Genomic DNA, 24733 nt, shown 5'->3' with positions numbered 1-24733 from the left:
ATCTTTTGGCTGATGCACCCCAAGCCAGGAACCCTTTGTGTTCAGTAAAAAAATTGGTGACCCATATGGGTCAGTTATCCACCGAATAAGACACCTGCTCTTCCACCTAAGGGAAGGTGACCTTGCCTGGAACAATCTTTTCTTTTGCTAATAACTTTCTTGCCATTCCTCCCCCACTTCTTCCTATAAAAACCTTCCATTTTGTACAACTCCGAGGAGGCATTCCTTTTGACTTGCTAGATAGGATGCTGCCTGATCCATGAATTGTTTAATAAAGCCAACTAGATATTCACATTTACCCGGATGAATTTTATTTTGTAACACTACTTAAGATAAAGTCCCTGTACACCTGGCCCAGCCTTAACACAGGACAGGGAATTATGTCTCTCTTAATTTTTTAAATTTCATGTTGAATCTCTCAAATCAGCAGCAACAACATAGAGTGCTAAAACTCTTTTTTAAAAAGATTTATTTATTTATTTATTTGAGAGAGAGAATGAGATAGAGAGCATGAGAGGAGGGAGGTTCAGAGAGAGAAGCAGACTCCCTGCCGAGCAGGGAGCCCGATGCGGGACTCGATCCCGGGACTCCAGGATCATGACCCGAGCCGAAGGCAGTCGCTTAACCAACTGAGCCACCCAGGCACCCTAAAACTCTTAATTATCATTTATTTAAAATAGTTGAGGGGCGCCTGGGTGGTTCAGATGGTTAAACTTATGCCTTGGGCCCAGGTCACGATCCCAGCGTCCTGGGATCCAGCCCCCCATCGGGCTCCCTGCTTGGCAGGGAGCCTGCTTCTCCCTCTCCCTCTACTGTTCCCCCTGCTTGTGCTCTTTCGTACTGTCTGTCAAATAAATAAATAAAATCTTAAAAAAAAAAAAAAAAGTTGTGGGCGCCTGGGTGGCTCAGTTGGTTAAGCGACTGCCTTCGGCTCAGGTCATGATCCTGGAGTCCCGGGATCGAGTCCCGCATCGGGCTCCCTGCTCGGCAGGGAGTCTGCTTCTCCCTCTGACCCTCCTCCCTCTCATGCTCTCTGTCTCTCATTCTCTCGCGCGCAAATAAATAAAATCTTAAAAAAAAAAATAGTTGAAAGCTTAAAAAAATAAAGTCCCTGCTTTCAAAAATTTTCTTTCAATAACAGCTAATAACTTCGTACTCGCCGTAGGAAGCCATGGCTCCGCCCTCTCCGGAGTTGTCACCCCTTCCTCTGCTGGCCTCATGCTCCCCAAGGGAAGAGCGTCTCTCCGGGGTCCCCCAACTCCTAGAGCTGCCCCAGGAAAAGTTTCACCTTGCTCTGGGGAGCTCCTCCTATGAGGTGGCCCCGCCCACTGCGATAAACGGCATAAAGGTACATGGCCATCTTACCTCAGCGCCTGCGCTGCCGGAGACAAAGAAAGCTCAGTTGGGAGGTCAGGGCGCCTCCGTATTGATCACGGGAGGTTTGGGCTCCTGAGAAGTTAAAAAGAGCAGGGACGTCAGTGTTTACGGACCCAGGAGCACTTGTTTCTCCCAGCCCTAAAACAGCTTAACCCTCTGGCCTAACAAAGGGCCTAATCACCGCTGTACGGCTCAGACTTAAACATGGCCTCCCCCAACAAGATGTCGAGAGGGCGCGGCCATCATACCTCCCGTTAAAGTTCAGAAACCCAGAATCCTGTGCGTTGGAAGGTTGCCAGGTGGCGGCCGACAGCCTCAAAGTCGCGACTGAGTCTGCGCACTGGCCAGTTGGGATGGGAAGCGATTATACTGCGGCGAGGCGCCGTGGTCCGGCGATCAATTTCGGGTCATGGGCGCGGATCCAGGAAAAATGGGAAAGGTCAGTGTGAGGAACAGTCAAGATTAAAGACCTCTGTAGGATAGTGATCGGACGACTACGGTGGCCCGACTGGGTCAGTCATGGGTGCCCGTAAGGGTCAGAGACGAGGGTACTGAAGGGGTTAAGTGATTGGACGTGGGAGCCTCGTGGGGGTCTGTGGTGGCTGGTGGAGGTTCGTGGGAGTCGGTGGCAGTGTCTGTGAAGATGGACTGGGAGTATTTGGGAATCAATAAATGAGGGTTCTCGATTTCTTGATTGGCAGAGTGAGTGGTGATCAGTTTACAGTGGTCTTCAGGGGTCTGCTGCCAAGTGGGGTGCTTCAAAAACACTGATTTGAACAGCATTAGAGCTCAATGTTCGAAGCCTGAGAGGGTCGGTGATTGGAGGTTCTAAGTTCTGTTTGGGTACCTGGAAGTGATGATTGTGGAAACTTTGAGGTTAAGTGATGGGAGGGGTTAATGGGGACCAGTGTTTAGAGAAATGCTTTAGGCCGTCAGTGATTGAGACTTCCTTTAGATCATGGGTGGGAGGAGCAATCTGAGGGTATTAGGGATTGGACTTTGGTAGATCAGGGAATGGAGAACACAGGGATCAGTGGGGGTCAGTGATTGGGACTGTCAATAATTGGGGGGGAGGTGGGACTGTGGGAGTCAGCAATGGATAGTCACTCATTGGGATAGCATTGGAGATCAGTATGGGCTCATGATTCGGGATCTGTGTAATTCACTGTTGGGCAATCAGAACGTATCAGTGAGCCTTGTAGTCACTGACTAGCAGTCTTTGATGGTCATGTTTGGACATACAGGGATATCAGTGACTACAAGAACGTTTGCTGTAGATTGGGGCACTATATATGTCTATGAGTAGGAAGCTTAATGGGTGTTGAGAAGGACTGTGAAATTTAGAGGTTGGGCATGGAGAGTTAAGGATTTGAGGCTGCAACCCTGCGTAATGGGAGCACACTTCACCCTTGTAACACTCTCCAGCTGATGGAACAGTCAGTTCACTTCAGTCTAGTCCCTCCGCAAAAGCCCACATCAAAACTCTTTGAAACCTTCTTCCCCTTTTGATTGTTCCCCACGTTAATGAAAGTGCTTTGAAAAGACTAAGTGTTAAACTTACCTGAAGTACCATGTTAATAAAAGTGTGGCTTCTGTTGCTTTTGCCAAGGATTTAGTGCATATTTCTTTTAATGTTTCCTTTAAGGCCCTTTCTGGCAACGGTAATGACGTATCCATCTGTGACAACATCCCAAGGGTGAGTCTGGTTTCTGGAAATCTAGTCTGACCCCATGGCAGCTAGGATGGATGTGACTTTGCCTGTGGTTAGAAAACAAAGAACTTACTGAGTAAGTATCTAAACTGATAACTGTAAAAGATTTGGTCAAAGGAACACTTTGAGGGTGTTAGGAAAATACTTTTACCTAGGCTTAACTTAAAAATAATGTTCTCACCACACGCATACAAAAAGTAATTATGTGAGGTGATGGAAGTGTTAACTAACCCTATTGTGGTAATTATTTTGAAATATATACATATATCAAATCATGGTATTGTACACCTTAAATTTTATATGTCACATACCTCAATAAGGTATGTCACATACTTCAATATGGCTGCGGAAAAAAAGAAAAATAAATTATGTAAGGAAAAGAAACTGGATCTGGAAGTTACTGTGTTCTAAGAATCTTTTTGCCTTGTTCTGTATTTTTTTAGGCATGACACGTTTGACCTCCTTGAATCTGTTCCTTGTAATATCCTGGTAGAATAATTCAATAAAGATAAAACCACAAAAACAGAACTTAAAGCTACTTTTAGAAACTGCTCTTCACTGAAATTAAAGTCAAACTACTGGTAATTAAGATGGGCTGAGACAAGATTACAAATAAAACGGAAATAAGATTTTGACCATTAGCTTAATAAAAGGGTGAAATGCCAAAACAATATTTTGTTGTTTTAAAATATTATATTTGATCCTTCTGTAGTCCCCAGACAAAGCACAGTAACTATAACATCTTCTGAAACAAAGGAAGCTGAAAGGTAAGGCAGGTAAATAACTTTCAGAAGCCATACACATCAAGCTTTAGTTTTTAGAGCAGATAGCCTCTGTTTTCAGTTGCACAGAACCAAAAACATGTAGTTGCTTTGGTGCAGAAGTCATGAGCTTGGATGAGTTAGGAGTTAAGGACATTTTCTTTTTCTCGTGGCTGTTTTCCTTCATCATCTATGGTGTGTTCAGTGCCAGGTTTGGGAACAATTTTTCTTTTTTAAATTTTTAACATCAGCCTTTTGCTGAGATATAAGATACATACAGAGATATACATAAATATGCAGCTCATTGAATTGTCACAAAAGGAACACCCCTGGGTAATGTACTCAGATCAGAAAACAGAACACTGTAGCACCCTGCAAGCCTCCATGATATGCCTTCCCTGTTACTACCCTGCCAGGGGGAACCATTCTCCCAGTTTCTAACATCACTGATTAATTTTGCATGTTTTTGAACTCTTATAGATGGAACATTCATACCAGGGCGGGGGGGGGGGGGGATAGGAAGAGGGAGGCAGTATGTGGCTGTGCGTGAAAGTTTTTTAAGTTTGCATCCAGATTATTTCATTTTATTTGTACAACAAACATTTTTCCAGGTCATTAAATACTCTTTTTTAAAAACTGAGGTATAACATACATACAGTCAAGTATGCTTATCTTAAGGGTACAGCTCAGGGAATTTCTACATTGCGGAAAATCATATAAATACAACCAAGATTAAGATACACATCGGGGCGCCTGGGTGGCTTGGTCGGTTGGGCATCTGCCTTCGGCTCAGGTCATGGTCCCGGGGTCCTGGAATCAAGCCCCACATCAGGCTCCCTGCTTGGCGAGGGGCCTGCTTCTCCCTCTCCCGCTCCCCCTGCTTGTGTTCCCTCTCTCGATGTCTCTCTCTCTGTCAAATAAATAAATAAAATCTTAAAAAAAAAAAAAAAGATATACATCATCTCTAGCACCCTGAAGACTTCTTTATCAGTCAGTACTCACTTCCACCTCTGGATCTAATATAATGGACTAATTTTGTCCATTTTTGAACTTGAATTAAATGGAATCATAGAAATAATCTGAGGGCAGAACATTCATACCATAGAGAAGTTTTGTCCGAGACTCTAAAACCAAACACCAGAACAAAATTCTGACCTGTAGCCCTGGCTTGGCCATTTGAGATTGCCTGTTTTCTGCTAGTCCTTCTAGAAGCCAAAAACATGCACAGTGAATTGGACCCTGTGGGTTTGGAGTAGACTTGGAATAAGGGTCCTGTTAAGGAAGTTAACGAGTTGAGGATGGCTCTTCTCTGTAGATATTCAGAGGGGAATCTCAGAGCTCCCTGTCAAAATGTCTAGCTTTTTAGAGACTGACTTTTGACTGCAGAGACCTGAATTAGGCAGCTTGAAAGAGTCTTTGTAGGGGCTGCCTGCCCTGGGGCTAAGACACAATGGCTCAGCAAATGTAGGATATTCTGAAAGGAGTCTTTCTCAGGGAACCTAGAACATCTGGTAGATTCACTCTGGGGCGGAGAAGCCTCTGTTGCTCATATCCAACCTGAGTTATCTGGGAAAACAGGTATTAATTCATAATTCAGCCCCTTTCAGCCTTACCTGAATATGTATTAAATGAGGTAACTTACAGAAAGCCTCTAGAAATGGGCTTTTTAAGGGCGCCTGGGTGGCTCAGTTGGTTAAGCGACTGCCTTCGGCTCAGGTCGTGATCCTGGAGTCCCGGGATTGAGTCCCGCATCGGGCTCCCTGCTCGGCAGGGGGTCTGCTTCTCCCTCTGATCCTCCCCCATCTCATGCTCTCTCTCTCTGTCTCATTCTCTCTCTCAAATAAATAAATAAAATCTTTAAAAAAAAAAAAAAGAAATGGGCTTTTTAAAATTATTTTTATCATTTATCATTCCTGTTTTCACACATAAGGAAAGAACCCCAGGGAGGTAAACTGTTTGGCCTAGATTCCCCTCAGTTGGTTAGAGAAATTGCTTGGTTCAAACTTCTCTCTGAGTGATTCTGAGGCTCACAGTTCTTCCAGAAGATACCCCTGCCCCAAACCCAAAGCAAGCCATCACTCAGCTCTATCTCCTACACAGTCCTCTGCAGGCTTCTTCCTCTTGGGCCTCAGAGAGTATTTGGGGAGGGACTGTTGGATGACTCTTATCATGGGGTCTGTTTATCTTCAGGTTACCTGAGTACCTTGTATACCTGTGGGTCCCGCCACCTTGCTGACAGCAGGGCTTCCCAGGACCTTGGTCAAGTCTACAGAAGGCCCTGCCTGGGGCTGCAGCTGAGGGTGAGTTACTGTGGAGAGATGGAGCTGTGAGGGACAAGCAGGCCAGATTGAAGACCCTCTGGATTTGGAGAGGGGAAACTTGGGACAAGAATCTCTTCTGAAGGAAACACCTAGGTTCCAAGACCTCTTGCCAGAGCAAAGACTGCTAAGTAACAGGAAATAGCATCATCCCTGAGCCAGAAGCTGAGCAAGACTCAACTTGGTGTCACTCCTTCCAGGGACCCTCCATGCTAGGGGGAGGGTTGGGTCCCAAGATTCAGAGAGACAGAGTGAAGGGGGAAGCAGGGAAGGCCAAGTGAGATAGGCATGTTTTCTCAAGAGAAGGAGACATCGGTCCAACACAGTGCATTCTACCATCTTGTAGCATATGATATAGCCAGCCCACTTCCTTACTCTTACTGGCAGTTTCTGGACTTGAAGTTGTAGCCTTGTCATTTTTGCCACCTCACCTGGCCTCTGGGAATATGGGGAGTTCATTCCATCCTGACTAAGGGGCAGAAAAGTCCCTGGATTCTCAGAGTGATGGTGGCAGCAGACCTACTATAGCTATAGATTTTTTTTTTAATTAAACTTTATTTGAAAAATTTGCAGGGATATTACTGTCAGTTTTTATATATCCTTCATCTACACTCACCCAGATAAACGCTTACACTCTCATGCTGTCTCTGTATATGTATATATGTGTTATATTATAAATATATATTATTTTTACCCTTTTCTTTTCAAGTATTTGAGAATAAGTTACAGATATGATGCTCTTTTACCCCAAAATACTTCGGTGTGCATTTCCTAAGAATGAGAGCATTTTCCTATATAACCATAGTGCAATTTTCAAAATCAGGCATTTAACACAGTGATTTAATACCATTATCTAATCCACAGTCCTTATTCAGATGTGAACCAATAATGTCATTTCATAATAACATTTCTTTTTTCATTCCAGAATCCAGTTCAGGATCACAGACTACCTTTAGTTAACATACCCGTTTATAAAGTCTCCTTTAATGGGAATCAGTTCCTCAGTCTTTTTGTCTTTCATGAAGTCAACACTTTTGAAGAGTATAGGCCAGTTATTTTGTATTACTGCCACTCAACATGATTTTGTCTGATGGTTCTTCGTGATTAGATTCAAGTATGCATTTTGGGCAGAATATCACAGAAGGGATGTTGTGCCCATCATAGTGCATTATATCAGGGGGCACATGACTTGTGTCCCATCACTTGTGATATTAACTAATCACTTGGTAAGGTGATGTCTGCCAGGTTTCTCCAGGGCAGAGTTACAATTTTTCATTTTATAATTAATAAATATCTGGGGGGGGGTGATATTTAGATACTATATAAATATCCTGTTTTTCATCCAGCTCTTACCAGTGGTTTCTCACCCACTGATGCTGCCATCTCATTTAAAGGTGAAGGAAGTGACTTTCCCAGGTCATAGGGCCAGGGCCAGAACACAGGCCTCTGGACACACACTCACTAGCACATTTGCCACACCACCACTCGGCTGGCACCTTGCAGCCATGGACTGAACAGGCCCAAGCGAGTAGCTAAATCCAGGAGAATGAGGGAGGGGGTGTACTCTTTTAGAGAATCGACTAGTTATCAAAGCTGGATTAACTGCCCCAGTCTGCTGGGCTGCAGGCCTTTCCTTCCAGCTCAGTCCCTGGTGGACGGTTCAGTTCTCTCAGAGAACCCCCCTCCCCCTTTTAAAGCCCTCCTGGGCTTCTCTCATGATGAAAAAAGGCAGTGAAACAGTGATATATAGATAATGAAAAGTGTGTGTGTGTGTTTCAACCCAAATCGAAGCACTAATAACATTTTACTGTATTTCATGCCAAAAGCTTTTCTACACATGTATTTTTTAAATAATGGGATTGTGGGGATTCTTTTTTAACTTGAGGTGTAACGTGCATAGAGAACAGTGTGTAGCTTAATGAATTGTTCCATATGTGCACACTCATGTACCCACCACCCAGATCATAATAGAGAACATTTCCAGCACCCCAAAGCCTTCCCCCACCCCTCCCAAGCAGTACCTAGTCATAGCCATCACATAGGTTAGGGTTGTCTGTTTCTGACCTTCATATAAATGAAATTCAAACAGTAGATCATACTTTTTTTTAACTACTTTTTTGACTTACTGGTATAACTTGATTAATGTATTAGTTAAGCAAAGAAGTATCTGTATTTTATTTAACATTCAAGGAAATCGCTTTTTTTATTTCTCCTATAAAAGAGACAGGAATCTAAGTAGTTAATCTTAACACCATTAAGACAAATTCATTATTATATCTTGTGAACAGGATGTTCCTGCAAATGTCCCATATCCTGATTGTGTGAGAGTTATGTGGGTGAATGAATACATATGTCAAAACTCATCGAAGTATGCAATTAAACTGGATTCATTTATTATATGTAAATTATACCTCGGTAAAAAAGAAATCTTTTAAAAGGCATAATAAGATTAACATAACAATAAAAAATTTAAAAAAATAAATAAAAGGCATAATAAGCTCACTGCTCAGTCCTGATAGCTAAATGCCTGTTTTATACTAACTGTGCTTTCTGACCTGTACAATATTTCAAAGCATTTTCATACAATTAAGAGATAGTGGATATTTATTGTCCACTGAGAAAAGTAAATCATTAACTCATTTTGCACTATAGTGTTATGAATGTTTCCATATGTGTATCCTCATGTACCCACCACCCAGATCATGACAGAGAATATTTCCAGCACTTCTTTTTCTTTTTTTTCTTAATCTTTCCAGCACTTTAGAATCATTTCCTTTTTTAAAAGATGATTTGTCAATAGATTAATGAGAAAAGACTTCTGTAAAACAAAGCTAGAAGAATGTATTTTTTTTTTAAAGATTTATTTATTTGACAGAGAGAGACACAGAGAGGGAGGGAACACAAGCAGGGTGAGTGGGAGAGGGAGAAGCAGGCCTCCTGCAGAACAGGGAGCCTGAAGCAGGGCTCAATCCCAGGACCCCGGGATCATGACCCAAACCAAAGGCAGATGCTTAACGACAGCCACCCAGGCGCCCTGAAGAATGTATTCATTTTGAAAGAATTTTCTCCCCTTAAATCTGGTGTCCTCTGCTAATCACTAAACCACCTGGAAGCTTTTAGTAGATATGGCCAGTTTCCCTTATGGTTGAACCAAATGACAATCCCATCAGCTATGCGTGAAAGCTCTTGTCACTCCTGAATGTCGATTTTTAATTCCAGGCTGTCGATTATTGGCACAGTATTTTCAGACCTCTTTATAAGGTTTCTCACTTCTGTGAGTGAAAAACCTAAACATTCTTGGGGCACCTGGGTGGCTCAGTCGTTAAGTGTCTGCCTTTGGCTCGGGTCATGATCCCGGGGTCCTGGGATCGAGCCCCGCATCGGGCTCCCTGCTCCGTGGGGAGCCTGCTTCTCCCTGTCCCACTCCCCTTGCTTGTATTCCCTCTCTCACTATGTCTCTTTCTGTCAAATAAATAAATAAAATCTTAAAAAAAAAAAAGAAAGAAAAACCTAAACATTCTTTATTAGTTTTTTGTACCAGTTTAGTTCCACATTTCCTAATGTATGGATGTTTTAGAAATTAGGAGCCTCCATGTTTTAGTAGTCCTATTTAGTTACAGTACCTATTATTTTAAGAGAAAAAAGTTAATATTTTGATTTTTGAATTTCACTACAAATTCATAGTTTTTGTAGACTAAAAGTTTGTGAACATATGCATTCATATGGAATTCCTAGACCATGAAGTATTCATGTTTAGCTCTGGTAGATATGAGCAGTTTGCTCTTACCACTCCTCCTCACATGGTTGGAGCCCTTGAGGCTGGTTCCTCTGCCCCCTTGCCAGCACTTATCCCTGAAGAAGTGTCTTTGCTTTCTGGCACTCAGGATTACAGAGGTGCTTCTTGTGTTCTTTGCTCCAGATGTGGACTCAGCCATTTTCCAAGGAGCTCAAGTTCCTTTTTAGTGAAACCAATGGAAGAGATCAGGATCTGGGCACTAGCAGGTTTTTCCAATTGCAGTGACACAGCCACAAAATATATAAGTTTTAAAACCATGAGTTATCCCATTGATGATTTTACCATTAAACATTCAAGTATGTCATAAAATAGTTACATTCTTAATCTATGATTTACCCTTTCTCTTTTATAATTTAAGCCACATAGTTATCTCTTTAATTAAACATCTTAATTAAAAATAACAGTTGTTTGTTCTCATCTGTTGAAAAATATTTTTTAACAACAACATTTAATAATACACTGGATAAATAACCAGGTGTAGCCTTTCAGTAATCATTCGTACCACAGTGTAAGTAACCATCAGTTTTAACTGATGTTATACAGTTATTTTATTTTGCTTTGAGTTCTTTGTAATAAGTTATAGTATATACTTTTTTTTTTTTTAAAGATTTTATTTATTTATTTGAGAGAGAGACTGAGAGAGAGAGCATGAGGGGGGGAGGGTCGGGAGGGTCAGAGGGAGAAGCAGACTCCCTGCCGAGCAGGGAGCCCGATGCGGGACTCGATCCCGGGACTCGATCCCGGGACTCCAGGATCATGACCTGAGCCGAAGGCAGTCGCTTAACCAACTGAGCCACCCAGGCGCCCAGTATATACTTTTTTAATGGTAATATTATTATAGAAAAAGCATCCCAAATATAGGACTTCATAAACACCGGTAGGTGAACAAGTGCAACTTTAAAAGTAAGTAAGAGGCAAAACCCAAGCCTTTTTTGCCTTTCAGAGAAAACGTATTGTTCTGCAGGGGTGATCCCACTCAGCATGAATTTGGATCCATCTCCCATGGGGACAGTTATTTAAGTTTAAAAGATTTTGGTTTTTAATAAATTTTTACTTCTTAATTGGTAGCAGCTTTTACTTCTTGGGAGGTCTGTTTTATGCATTCACATTCTGAATTGAAAGGCACCATTTTTTTTTTCTTTTACCACAGTGATTTCAAGCATGGATTTTTGTACAAGATTTATGTAGGGACTTCGCAAGTTCCGAGACGGGCCTGGTCCCTCACAGCTCTGTTCTCTCTTTCTCCATCCTCCTCCCCCCAGTCTCTGTCTTCACAGGACTCAAATCTTTTTCCAAGAACAGCAGAAAATGATTGAGTACCAGGTAAGTGTGACATAAAGTAGCCAAGTTTCCCTTCTTGGGAAACTGTTCTAGAAAAAATATGTGCATTTCAAGCATGTATACTTTATCACAGGCTGGGTTCTCAGAAAACAGACTTGGAGGTGGGAGATTTGCACACATGAGGTTTACTAGGGAGACTCTTTAGAACACTTATAAGGAGCGAAGGAAGCAAGATTAGGCAGAGGGATTTAAATAGAGGCACCAGCTGACCTTACAAGATGCTTTGGAGCTGGGATGGCCCTTGCTGTTGTCTTGAATGGAGAGAAGGAGGCCTTTATATTCTGAAATCAACCAGTCACTGGTGTAGGCTGCCCCAGGGAGGGGACATAAATTTGCGTAGGTAGCTCCCTTTGACCAAGGGCACTTTGCAAAAGGTCTCAAGCCTGCAGTAGCCAGTCTTCTAACAGCTGGGAGAATACCTCAGTCCTTCAGGGGGATTTGAGTGGAACATCACAGCTTCTGTCTACACATAGATACTATGGCAAGACTCTTATTATACATACTACTCTACCCCCTTTTTTCCCAAATAAAATATCTTAGAGATTGTACATATTAGTACTTGGGACCACACCATTTTTTTTTTTTTTAAGATTTTATTTATTTATTTGACAGAGACATAGCAAGAGAGGGAACACAAGCAGGGGGAGTGGGAGAGGAAGAAGCAGGCTTCCTGCGGAGCAGGGAGCCCAGTGCGGGGCTAGATCCCAGGACCCTGGGATCATGACCTGAGCCAAAGGCAGACGCTTAACAACTGAGCCACCCAGACGCCCCCACACCATTTTTTTTAAACAAGGTACATAATGCTCCATCCTACGCATGGAATATGACTGATTTAACTAGCCCTCCATTTTATGACATTCAGGGAATTTCCAAATTTGATATTACAAGGAATGATGCAAGGAACCTTCTTTGTTGGAATACAGATATACGAAACAGTCCAACAAGAGTCTATAACTTTGGTCTTCCTGGTGGCCCAGCAAAAAGGCAAACACAGCCCATGATTTGCACTGGCCACAGGATAGAAGCTTGCTGTTATTTCTAAGAGAAAACTAGCTTTTCAAGGCATTTTCTAAAGACATTTCCCTGAGGGGCCTTCTTATGGCTGCGGTAGAGCAACACTGCTGCTAACCATGTGGTCCCAGGACATGGGCTTCTCCAAGGAGCTTGTTAGACATACAGAATGGCAGGCCCCACCCCAGACCTGGTTGAATCAAGTGATTTGAGGGTGGAGCCTGGGAATCTATGTTTAACAAGCTCTCGGTGATCCTTATGCTCTTGTAAGTGTGAGAAGCACTGGCAGAGAGGACAAAATTCTTAACGATAACTAACCAATGTAGAAGCATGTTTTCTGCAGTGGTTCAGCTCTTCCCTTGGAGTTGAGTATTAGCCCCACAGAACTCCTGGATTTCGAGGTGACCAGAAGCATCATGACTTAGTTTCCCAATGAAGTGTTAATGTTTTCTATCAGTGTCAGAGCTGCAGGAAGTTTTAACTCCTCTGTGCTTTGCAGCCACATGTGTAATGGAATAAAATACTAAAGTTCAGTTAGAGGAAAGTGAAAATACAAATATTATTTATTTTCAAAAGGAGCGGGCAGGAAGATTCCTCCCCATTTATGGAAGTCCTGATTTTGGTCCAGGGTATCTGTGTCCTTGATCTAGACTGAGGAACAGATGAGCTGTCCATTATTTAAATTACTGTCATTCCCTTAACTGTCTTTACTAGTTTGGCAGCAAACAGTGAACATCTTAGTCCCCACGAAGTCTTGGTGTGAAGAGTTCCCAGCTCCCCCTTCCTTCCTCACCATCTTATGATGGTGAAGTTCCCTGCGTCCTGACAGGACTCCCCCTCAGCCCCTGAGTTCCTACATTTCCACCTCTTTGGAGGTCTCCCTCCAGGAGGGACATCTCTTTCTGGAGACCCATCCTCTCCCCTTTCCCAGATCTTTTCCCTTGTCCCTACAACCATCGTCAGTGCCTCCAACCCTAGAAACCATCACCACTTCCAAACCACAAAGGCCTTCCCTTTCTCCCCTGGCCTCCTTCCATCTCTTGTAGTGACTTCCTGCTCTTGATGTTTCCATATCCTGTTTCTTGAGTCCAGCATCCTCTCTCCCCACTTGACTAAAGCTTTTCTGGCCAAGGGCCCTGGTGACTTTTTTGAGGCTGAAATCAGAAGATGCTTTCTGATTGTTCTGCTAAAGTAGACTGTACCATTTGCACCCTTCTGTGCAGAAGGCAACAGCATATACTGGGTGAGAGCACAGACTTGGAGCCAGACTGTTGAGTTTGAATCCCAGACCTTACCGTCTGTATGACCTTGCACAAGTCTCTGAACCTCTTTGTGCCACAGTTTCCCATCTCAGGAGATGGTACCATCCCACTGGACAAGCCAGGACCATATCCTTGACTTCTCCCTGCCTTCCCATTCTCACACTCAGTCACTAAGTGATGGTAATTTTACAACCTTAATGTTTCTTCCATCTCTTTCCTCTTCATCCCTATGTTTGGTGAAAATGACATGCCTTTATGGGTGTCAAATTACATCTTTTCTATTTTGTTCTGTTCTATCCCATCCCATCCCATCCCATCCCATCCCATCCCATCCCATTACCTCCCACTCCAATTAGCTCTGTTGGGGAAATACCGACCCAGGCCTGTCAACTGAGCCAGGCCCCATGCTCTGTGGTAAAAGACTGACTGCTGTTCTCCCACTACCATGATATGTTATTCTGACATCAGAGAGGATATCTGGTTGGTACCTCCTATGTACATGGCCTTTGTATGGGTCTAGGGTCTCATGTGCCAGGTCCTGCCTTCAGGTCTATCTGCTTGGGCTACTGCTCAGGTGCCACTGTAGGACCCCACATTTTTTAAACAGATGTACAGCTTCCTCCTGAGGTTGAGCTGATGCCTGTGACCCAAAGCCCCCACCAGAAATCACATTGTTAGACTATCTCATGTGGCCCAAGGCCTCCAGGTAAACAAAGACGGTCTTATCAAACAGAACATTGCAGGGGCTTAGAGATTAACTCCCAGGAGCTGAGTGCAAAGATCAGACCTCTCTTTGGGGAAAGTTCAGTTCTTTACAGTCACTTGAAGATATATCATAGGTACTGTTTCCTCTACTCACAGGAATAGGGGAGTTTTTTCCCTACACCAAACAATTCTCCCAATTCTCCATGGACACCAACTGGGTGTCCTACAACTTAGTTCAACTTGGAGTTAGCATAGACCCTACAAGTTAGGGACTCAGTCTCACAAGACTGCCCCCCCACTTCAGATGCTAATTACAAATCTCAGGTTGTCACCTGAACTTCTGACCAACTAGCTATAAGTCAGGGGTTCCTATGACTCCCTCTTCAGTTTTGATAATTTGCTATAGTGATTCACAAATCTGGGAGACACTTTACTTACTATTACAGGTTTATTATAAAGGATACAAATGAAAAGCCAGATAACAAGGTACAGAATGGTCCTGAGCACATGAGCTTCTGTCTGAAGTTTGGGGTGTGCATCTTCCCAGATGTGTTCACCAACCTGAAAGCTCTTCAGGGTTTTCATGAGATTTCCATCATGTAGGCATCGTTGATTAAATCATTATTGGTAATTAGCTCAATCTCTGGTACCACGCATCCACCCCCACCCTGACCCAGAGGTTGGGCGGGGTAGAAAAGGGGGCTGAAAGTTCCAGCCCTCTAATCATATGGTTAGTTCCTCTGGCAACTAGCCCCCTTCCTCCATGTCATTGGCATAAACTTGTGTATTGTTGACTGAGGCTTGTTAGGAATAACAAAAGACACTCCTATTACCCCTGTTACTCAGGAGGTTGTAAGGGTTTAAGAAGCTCTGTTCCAGGAACGAGGAAGGAAAACCAAATATATATTTCTTAATATATCACAATATCACAGGTGCCCTCTTAGGTTAGTACCTGTAAGTCCTCTTGGGTCTCCAGCTGAAATCTATTAGGGTCCCTTGGGGCTCTGGCCTGGACACTTTGCTCATCCTGTCTCCTTGCAGAGAGATCCCACACTGACAACTTTAGTTACCGCTTCTCTGCTGCTGCTTCCAGAGCTTTAGCTCCCTTCCTGATCTTGCTTCTGATACAAGATTCTATTGTTCATCCTGCTGCATGCTAAGTGTCTCCACCCATGTGTCCCCAGACATGTCTAACAACACATCCTCTTTGTTTCTGCTGTTTTTCTCATATCTGATTCACCATCACCCAGTTGGCTTTGAGATACTTGGGTGTTACCCTTACCCCTCCTTCACCCCCCCCCACAACCAGTTAAGCTGCAGGTTCTGCTCTTCTTTACAATGGTCCTTCTCTGTCTCATTTTTACTGTCCCACTTGTGAACACCATCTTCTACCTGCATTATTGCAGTTTTTGCTTTCACTTCCCTCCAGGCCACCCACCGCATTTCTCTTCGTATCCATTCACTTGCAAATTATCTGTGAGTTTTGTATCTCTTACAGGCAGCACTTCTTTTTTATTTTATTTTTTAAAAGATTTTATTTATTTCACAGAGAGAGAGCAGGAGAGCACAGGCAGGGGGAGTGGCAGAGGGAGAGGGAGAAGCAGGCTCCCCGCTGAGCAGGGAGCCCGATGTGGGGCTTGATCATAGGACCCTGGGATCATGACCTGAGCTGAAGGCAGACGCTTAACCAACTGAGCCACTCAGGCACCCCAGCATTGCTTTTTTAATCCAGCCTAACAATCTCTGCCTTTTGGAGTGTTCAGTCATATATTAATTTATAATTTACTATCATTGAATATAAGTATAATTATTGTTATGTTGGATTTGTATCTTTTTAGTATTTGGTTTTTTATTTGTCCCATGTGCTTTTGTTCCTCTATTTCTTCTCTTTACGTGTGTGTTTGTGTGAATTAAATGAATATTTTTTGGAATTCATTTACTTCATTTACTTCAATACACCTCTTTGCACTATGATTTTAGTGGTTCCTCTAGGGATACAAGGTATATTCTTAACTTTTCAGTCTGCTTAGAGTTACCGCTGTACCACTTGACATGGGATCAAGAAACTTACCACATGCCTAATAGAATGTGCTTTCTACACACACCTCTCCCTTGATAGATTTTCCATTGTCTTAAAGTCCATCATCTCATCACTCATACGCCCCTCTATACTCCTCCTGTTACTGAGAGCCTCACAGCCCTTAAAATCACTTTTCTATCCCCATGCCTGTGTTCATGCTGCTCTGTCTGCAAGGATTGCAGTTTCTCCATCTTTCTGCAGAGAAGACTCAGCTCCACATGTCCCCTAGCTCTGAAGCCTTGCTAGACCTTGAAACATTTAATGGATCATTCACACTTTTCTGTAACCTAGATGTCCTGCCACCATAGCTCATATACTTTCACCTGGATGGCTTTACATATTGCCTTCTGCCAGGCTGTGAGCTCCTTGAGGTCAGGAACAATCCATGACTATGTCTCCAGCAGCCAGCAGTGGGTTACACACAGCAGGTCTTCTTCAGTCAATATATGTTGACTCAAAGTGTATATGACAGTGGGTTCCAATGTGATTGTTATTTTCCCTACCATACATAGCCCAAAGCCAGGAATGTAAGTGCATCCTAGATAGATAAATTATCATGATAGGCTCTGACCTAGAAACATAAAAACTCCATACCATCCACCCCTGGCTACATTTTCCCACATGACTCAATGCCATTTCATCCTCAGCAGAGACCTGTGTCCTTCAAAGACGTAGTAGTGGGCTTCACTCAAGAGGAGTGGCACAGGCTGAATCCTGCTCAGAGGGCACTGTACCGGGATGTGATGCTGGAGACCTACAGCAACCTTGTCTCAGTGGGTAAGAACAGCTCCACCACACAATTTAGATTATGCGTGAATGACCGCCTTTCCTTTTTCAGTTGCTAAAAGTAACTGAGGTACCTAGAGCCTCAGAAGTACCAAATACTTCCTATGTGCCAGACACTATTTCAGTCACTTTTAAAGTATTAACTTATTTAATTCTCCTAAGAGCCTTATGAGGTAGGTACTATTAGTACCACTATTTTACACATTTGGAAACAGAGGCAGATGGGCGAAGTAACTTGCCCAGTGTCACTCACCTAGTACATACAGGGCCAAGAGTAGGATTTGAACCCCAGCAGTCTGGCTGCACATTCTGCGTTCCTGACTCTTACACTGTGCTGCCTCAGTGAATTTGGCTTGAGGTTCAGTGGTCCTGGGTTACTAATTCCTTTTGGGTTCTGGACAAGGTGTATGTACAGTCTTCTCCCAAGTACAATATCTGTTGTGCAGCCTTTAATGCTGCCTGAGTGGCCCTGAAGACCAAGGAGCTCAGCCCAAGGCCTGGATCATTTCCCTGGAACAGGTTATGAAGGCACTAAACCATATGTGATCCTCAAGCTGGAGCAGGAAGAAGCACCATGGATTTGTGAGGCAGCATGCTCAGGCTGCCACTGTCAGGGTAAGTATACATCCAGCAAAAGAGGTACTATGGGAGGCTGGCACCTTTGGGATTTTGTTCAGAGCCCAGCTCTCAAAAGCCTTAGAGCTTTGCAAGCAGCTGGAGACATTTCCCTGAGAGCTTTAGCCTTCTTGATGACCCTTCATCCTCCATGCACCCCACCTCCTTTATCCAGGTGTTCCTTCTCCTCCTCATCTCATCTCTCCCTGTGTTCTTGCTCCATTGCCCTTTCTCTAGAATCCTTGGTCTCTTAAGGTTTTCAGTACACCTTCTCTTTCACATTCAGGCATTCTTACAAATAAGCTTCTGTCATTCTCCCGCTCCGGCTGGTCCCTTCCTATTTCCTGTTCTCACAGTTTCCAGGTAAAATGCCCCAGACCTGCCCGCCATACCCACACTCTCACTTCCCATCCTTTCCTTATCCCTTAGTCCTTTAGTTTCCTTAAGTCCAAGAGGAGGAAGTATTAAATTTCAGGTAACCAAGGACAGCGGGGCAGTAAAGCACATGACTGAGCTTGGCCCATCTTAACTATTTTCGTTTAACATTCAGAATAACTGCCCCTTTCCCATCAGCTCTGTAAAATATCCCAACAATACCCATGGCACCCCAAGTGTTGGTAACCTACTCTTCAGGATGCCTTTGAACTTCTGCTTCTCCACAAGAGTCATGGGCTTAGCAAGAATAGTCAGTGCTGTCTGTTCCCAATCTGTTTCTGCCACTTACGCTTGGTGTTGTAATCACATAATTGAATTAAATATTACATGAACCCCAAAAACATTCAAGTCATTTTCATGCTTCTCCCCAAAATGATGTCTCTGAAATTACTACCATCCACTGTTCATCCACCTTGGTTGTAGTAGTAGCAGCAACAGCACTAGAATTATTGGCCAATGTGTGGCTCACTCTATGCCAGATTTGTTCTCAGCCCTTTACATATATCATTTCATTCAACCCTTACAACACCTGTGAGATATCCAGCCTTTATTACCCCATTTACAAATGAAACAGTCGCAGAAAAGTTAGGAAACTTATCTAAGAACATAAAGTAAGGGACTGAACAGAGATTTGAGCCTATGCGGTCAGGTTTCAGAACCAGTACTCCTAACCATCACATTCTGGTGCCCTCTAGGATGTATTTTGCGTCATTAAACTATGCTCATCAACCTTCCTGAAACCATAGTAACCTGGCTATCAGCTGCCTTTCTTTTCCCTCTTTTAAGAGCCACACATTTTTTTTTTAAAGATTTTATTTATTTATTTGACAGAGACACAGCGAGAGAGGGAACACAAGCAGGGGGAGTGGGAGAGGGAGAAGCAGGCTTCCCGCTGAGCAGGGAGCCCGATGTAGGGCTCGATCCCAGGACCCTGGGATCATGACCTGAGCTGAAGGCAGACGCTTAACAACTGAGCCACCCAGGCGCCCCAAGAGCCACACATTGAATAGCAAGGGTCTATATGACACCTCAGTAACAGGATTGACAAACTACAGCCTATAGTTTGGCCACCTGATTTTGTAAATAAAGTTTTTTTGGAACCCAGCCATGCCTTTACATTTATATACTGTCTTATGTTTGTCAAATACAATGGGAGAGTTGAGTAATTTTGACTGAGACCATATGGCCCACAAAGCCTAAAATTTACTCTCTGGCCCTTTAAGAACATGTTTGTCAACCACTGCTCTACAATATCCCATCTTCTTCAAAATTATTACTTTGTACCCTCTGACATATTCCATTTCATTAGTGCCAGTGTTGTGAATCTTCTGTACTCGTACAACGCCCTTCCCTGCATTTAGTTATGGTTCATGCTTTCTGTTCATGTATTGTGCATTGTTTAAATTCTTAGGGTATTTCTCAAGTAATTTTATTCTAGATCATATTAATAGAATAAAGAAAGGTTTGCTGTGTTTTCTCCAGAAAACATTTGTCAAGTTAATGTCCAGAGGAAAAGACAAGACATGATTTTGAAACAAGGTGCATTCATCAGCAAGAAAACATTGCCCAAGGAAAGAAGCCATGAAAGCAATAAGTTTGGGAAAATATCACCTCTGAGCACTAATCTTTTTCCTTCAATTCAAAACCCTACAAACTGGGACCCCTGTGGAAAGAGTGCAAACCATAATTTAGATTTTATTGGTTTTAAGAGAAGCTATTCAAAAAAACAAGATGAGTGCTGTGGATGTGGGAAATTGTTACAACGTACAAACCATGATAGAAGACCTAATGGAGAAAAACTCTGGGAATGCAGTCATTGTGAGAAAGCTTTCAGCCACAGCCCAGCACTTATGTATAAACCAGCAGTAACCAATTCTCTTGTGTACAAACGTAAGAGGGTTCCACCTACAGAGAAACCCCATGTCTGTAGCGAGTGTGGGAAAGCCTTCTGCTACAAGTCTGAATTCATTAGGCATCAGAGAAGTCACACTGGGGAGAAGCCATATGGATGCACTGACTGTGGGAAAGCCTTTTCACATAAGTCAACCCTCATTAAACATCAGCGAATTCACACTGGGGTAAGACCCTTTGAATGTTTTTTCTGTGGGAAAGCCTTCACTCAGAAGTCACACCGCAGAGAACATCAAAGAACACATACTGGAGAGAGACCCTTTGTGTGCAGTGAATGTGGGAAGTCATTTGGTGAGAAGTCATACCTCAATGTACATCGAAAAATACATACAGGAGAAAGACCATATCGTTGCAGAGAATGTGGGAAAGCCTTCAGCCAAAAGTCATGCCTCAATAAACATTGGAGAACTCATACAGGAGAAAAACCCTATGGATGCAGTGAATGTGGCAAAGCTTTTTATCAGAAGCCAAACCTCAGTAGACATCAGAAAATTCATGCCAGAAAGAATGCCTATAGGAATTAAAACCTGATAATTGTGAGAAAGCCTTAATCAAGGTATCCTATTTCATTATATGTGGAGGCATTCATTTTTAGGAGAGATCTCATTGATTTAATGAATTTGGACAAAATGTTTTACCATAAGGGAAGTCGTTCTAATTGTGATAGAAATTTTTATACAAAGATTATAGAAAATACTTTATAAAACAAACATGGTTACTCTGGCTTATGAAAGTTTAAAAATATGTTAATGGAATGACAACAGCATACAAAATATATGTGAAGAGAATTGGTATATTCTGGTATATTCCACCGTGAGCCACATAATAAGCATTATGTTTTGGAAATGTAAATGTGAATTTAATGTAAATTGTGAATATCAAGCATATGTGTCATGTAGTATGTAGAATGCCATTCACCAACTTTTCCACTCTAAATATCACCATTGTCTTTTACTGTCTTAACAATATAAAAAATAATGATAATAACATTTGTTAATGTTAAAAAGGCAAAGCTAAGGAATAGTTTCACAACCTAATATTGGATGAACAAAATACCATAAACTTGATTACTCAGCACAGCCATTATTTGACAAAAAGTAGTGTGGCCGTGGTATATTGTGCACCTCTTCTGTTTTCTTAGTCTTGCTTAACATGCCTTGCAGCAAATTAGTAGGAAAGACACTGTTTATATGAGTCTTATAATTCAGAAATGCTTCATGCAGAGACCAAAGAAGGAAAATTTTTCTGTTTTTATTTTTTCTTTTTGCAAATTAATTCAGCAACATCCACTTTTCTTCCCTATCAATTTCCCTGTGAATGTCCTGGGCACTAAAACCCAAGTTGTTTCATCATTCCAGTCTTTGAACAAAGTCTACTTCCCTGAGCTGCCATGTCATCCAAATAAAACAAATGGCCATATTGTGCAAGATTTGCCTCGCTATAAGAATGCCTGATTCAGAATGAGAAAGCAAGCAATCACATGAGCACTGGGTGTTGTGTTTAAGTGATGAATCACTAAATTCTACACCTGAAACTAATATTACACTGTATGTTAACTGGAATTTAAATAAAAACTTGGAAAAAAAAGAAACAATCACAGATAAAGATGTGATTAAAAGAATGATAAAAGATATTTCTTACAACTGTAAATCAGCATGCTTTTAAAAGAGGAAATAAATGTTTTTCTAGCAAAATGTAAGTTAGAAAAATTGCGATAAGAAGTAGAAACTTGATAGAACAATTACCATTGAAGAGTTTGGAAAAGTGATTAAAGATCTAGGATTGAAAAATGCTCCAGGCCCAGATGTTTTTATAATTAGTTTCATCTAACTGTTTTTTGTAGGCTCCATGCCCAGCATGGAGCCCAGCGTGGGGCTTGAATTCATGACCCTGAGATTGAGACCTGAGCTGAGATCAAGAATCGGATGCTTAACTGACTGAACCACCCAGGTGCCCCTCATCTAACTTTTAAAGAGTAATACCAGTGTTATTTGAAATATTTCAGCCCATAGACTATGATCCCCAATTTATTTTATGAAGTCAGAATAAGTTTTAACACCAAAACCAAAGTATTGGAAAAAAGAAAACCCCAAACCAGTCTTACTCATGAGTTTAGAAACAAAAAATTATAATTAGAATAATAGCAAATAGAATTCAGCAGTATACCTAAGAATGATGTATTATAATGACCAAGTAAGAATTATTCCAAGAATGCAGAGCCAATGCAGTAATAGGAAATACATCAATAAAATTAACAGTTTGAAAGAGAAGATGCCATCATAGAGGCTGGAAGGTATTTAATTGAATTTTGCAAACATGTAAGTTAAATTGTAATATATAATAACCACTTAAGATTCTCTTTACCAAAACTATAGCATATATTATGTTAAAACGATTTTTTGAAGATTAAGAATTTAATAGTATTAGAGATAAAAGTGTTCACTGCTGTCTATTTTTACTAAATATTGTCTTAGAGTTTCCAATGAAGGCAGTAGAAAATAAAATTAAATAATTGGTATAAACAATAAAAAAGGTAAAATTTTTTGCTGATGATATGATTGTATATCAATAAATGAAGAGACTAGTAATTGTTTTGAGTTAAAAGACAATTTTCTGAGAAGACAGTATAGAAATTAAAAGCTTCTCTCTGTAAACATCTAATAACATATATACACTTCTTTTGGAATTACACTAAATGTCTGTGCCTTTTTTTTTTTAATCTTATGTGAAATGATCTTATCTTAAAGTCCTTATGGAAAAACATTTGTTCTAACAATCTAAACAAGAAAAGTATGAAAAAGAAAATTGCATACCAGATGTTGGAATATAACATGAAGTCACTTTAATAAAGTATTGGCAAAGGAACCGATAAATACATCAATGGAACAGCATCGAATATCCTGAAATAGACCTTAGACCCATGTATGTATGAACTTTCTCATATATGGAAAAGCTAGAATTTCAAACCATAGGGGAAAGGAATCACTTATGTAAAAAGAATTCTGTTACAATTGGCTTTTAATCAGGAAGAAAGTAAAGTTGGATTAGCAGCACCAACCATATAAAAAAAATCCAGGTGGATTTCAGATTTAAATTTTGTAAATCATAAGTTCTTAAAGGAAAATGAAAGACTACACGTACAGTTTAAGAGTTAGATTAATTTTATCAACACAGGATAAAAGCTATTAAAAAATAAAAAAATAGGGTGCCGGGGTGGCTCAGTCCATTAAGCCTCCGACTCTTGATCTCAGTTCATGAGTTCAAGCCCTACATTGGGCTCCATGCTGGACATGGAATCTACTTAAATAAAAATAAAAAATAGGAAAAAATTGACTACGTAAAACTATGATCTTTTGTATGGCAAAAGGTGCCATCAACAAAGTCAATACATTATAATTTTGGGTGAAATATTTGCAAAGCCAGTCAGAGAAGTGCTTTTCAGATTGACAGGAAAGTGATAACTCAATGGCAAAACATGGCAGAAAATGTGAATAGACAAGTTGTAAAAAGAGCAAATCCAAGTGGCTGGTGGGACCATCAAAAAATGTATAGCCTTGGTAGTTGTTGGGGAATACAGATTAAAGTCATAATGAGATAACTGTATGCAATCAAACTGACAGAAAATGGCAGGAATGCTTTTTGCTGTCCCAACAAAGGTTGTTCTTATACCCTGCTGGCAGAAACATAAATTACAGCTCTTTTGAAAAGCAATCCGCAACATCTATTATAACTTAAAATATTTATGCCACTTCGGGGAATCTTCTCTTAGAAGTAAAACCCCAATACATAAAGGACAGATGAATATGTATATTTATTATAAAATTGTTCCTACTGGCAATAAAACACTAGAATCAAAATAAATGCCCATCAGTAGGGAAATTGGAAGAGGGGAGAAACTAGTATATCCATTCCATATAATGTTTATATAGCCATTAAGGTGGACAAATTAAACTATGCTAGTGGACTTGAACAGAATTCCACAATGTTTTCTTGAGCAAAAAAAGTACAGGTAAGTGTGTAAAATATGAGCCTGTTTTTTAAATCAGTGACAAAATTCCTCTAGCTGTTTGAGTGAAAAACATGTATCCATGTATGTTTGTGTATGATTTTCTATGCATGAAGAAAAGTATAGAAGAGTATACATTGGGTTGGGGGGAGGTGGGTGATGCAGGTTGGTTATGAGGGAGTCAAGGAAAATGAAAGCCAAATAGAAAAAAATATATAAATGAACCCAGTATGATATCTCAAATGTGTGATTAAAATTCAGTGGGGAGCTAGAACTCTGCTAATTTGTGGAGGTGTTCATGGTATATTGTTAAGTGAAAAGAGAAAATTGCAGAATAATGTATATGAATCTATTTTTTAAAAAATAAAACTGTGTATATATATGCATGTATGTTTCTGTGAACAAAGAAAAGTATGGATGGATATACAGCAAGGTGTTAATTAACATTGGTTACCTTGGTGGGCGGAAGGGAAAAATAAGCAGTTGTTTATTTATCTTTGTATTGTTTTACTTGTTACAACATATATTACTTTTGTAATTTGAAAAACAAAATAAAGGGGGTAAATGTTTCAAAATGCAGGAAGCATTCCAGGTGTTTCTGTTTTCTGATAAGATGGC

At 41.3% G+C, this 24733-nt stretch overlaps 1 protein-coding gene across 9 annotated transcripts; it reads left to right on the top strand.

Moving 5' to 3' along the window:
• The first annotated feature begins 895 nt into the window (after nucleotides 1-895).
• On the top strand, nucleotides 896-24577 carry ZNF793 (zinc finger protein 793). 9 transcript variants are annotated; one of them, XM_064581409.1, is made up of 7 exons: nucleotides 896-1816; nucleotides 3023-3164; nucleotides 6040-6149; nucleotides 11226-11286; nucleotides 17013-17139; nucleotides 17668-17763; nucleotides 19681-24577. In XM_064581409.1, exons 4-7 carry the CDS (start codon nucleotides 11272-11274, stop codon nucleotides 20631-20633), a joined length of 1191 nt encoding a protein of 396 aa, XP_064437479.1. In that variant the 5' UTR covers nucleotides 896-1816; nucleotides 3023-3164; nucleotides 6040-6149; nucleotides 11226-11271; the 3' UTR covers nucleotides 20634-24577. The 9 variants fall into 9 exon arrangements, with proteins under 9 accessions (XP_064437479.1, XP_045726058.1, XP_064437477.1 ...); XM_064581407.1 differs by having other exon boundaries at nucleotides 897-1816; nucleotides 17010-17139; XM_064581408.1 differs by having other exon boundaries at nucleotides 898-1816; nucleotides 3023-3073; nucleotides 11114-11286; nucleotides 17010-17139.
• The last annotated feature ends 156 nt before the right edge of the window (nucleotides 24578-24733 follow it).

Source organism: Mirounga angustirostris, unplaced genomic scaffold (genome assembly GCF_029215605.1).
Source record: "Mirounga angustirostris isolate CCGP_5_RB_7025 unplaced genomic scaffold, mMirAng1.0.hap1 SCAF_16, whole genome shotgun sequence".
NCBI lineage: Eukaryota > Metazoa > Chordata > Mammalia > Carnivora > Phocidae > Mirounga > Mirounga angustirostris.
This window is presented reverse-complemented; position numbering and strand designations above follow the sequence as displayed.

Excerpts from the sequence above, each read along its gene's own strand:
- ZNF793 (XM_045870098.3), top strand. Across the intron at positions 17,140-17,667 it reads CAGCAACCTTGTCTCAGTGG|GTTATGAAGGCACTAAACCA; the intron begins GTAAGAACAGCT and ends TCCCTGGAACAG. Across the intron at positions 17,764-19,680 it reads CTCAGGCTGCCACTGTCAGG|AAAACATTTGTCAAGTTAAT; the intron begins GTAAGTATACAT and ends TGTTTTCTCCAG.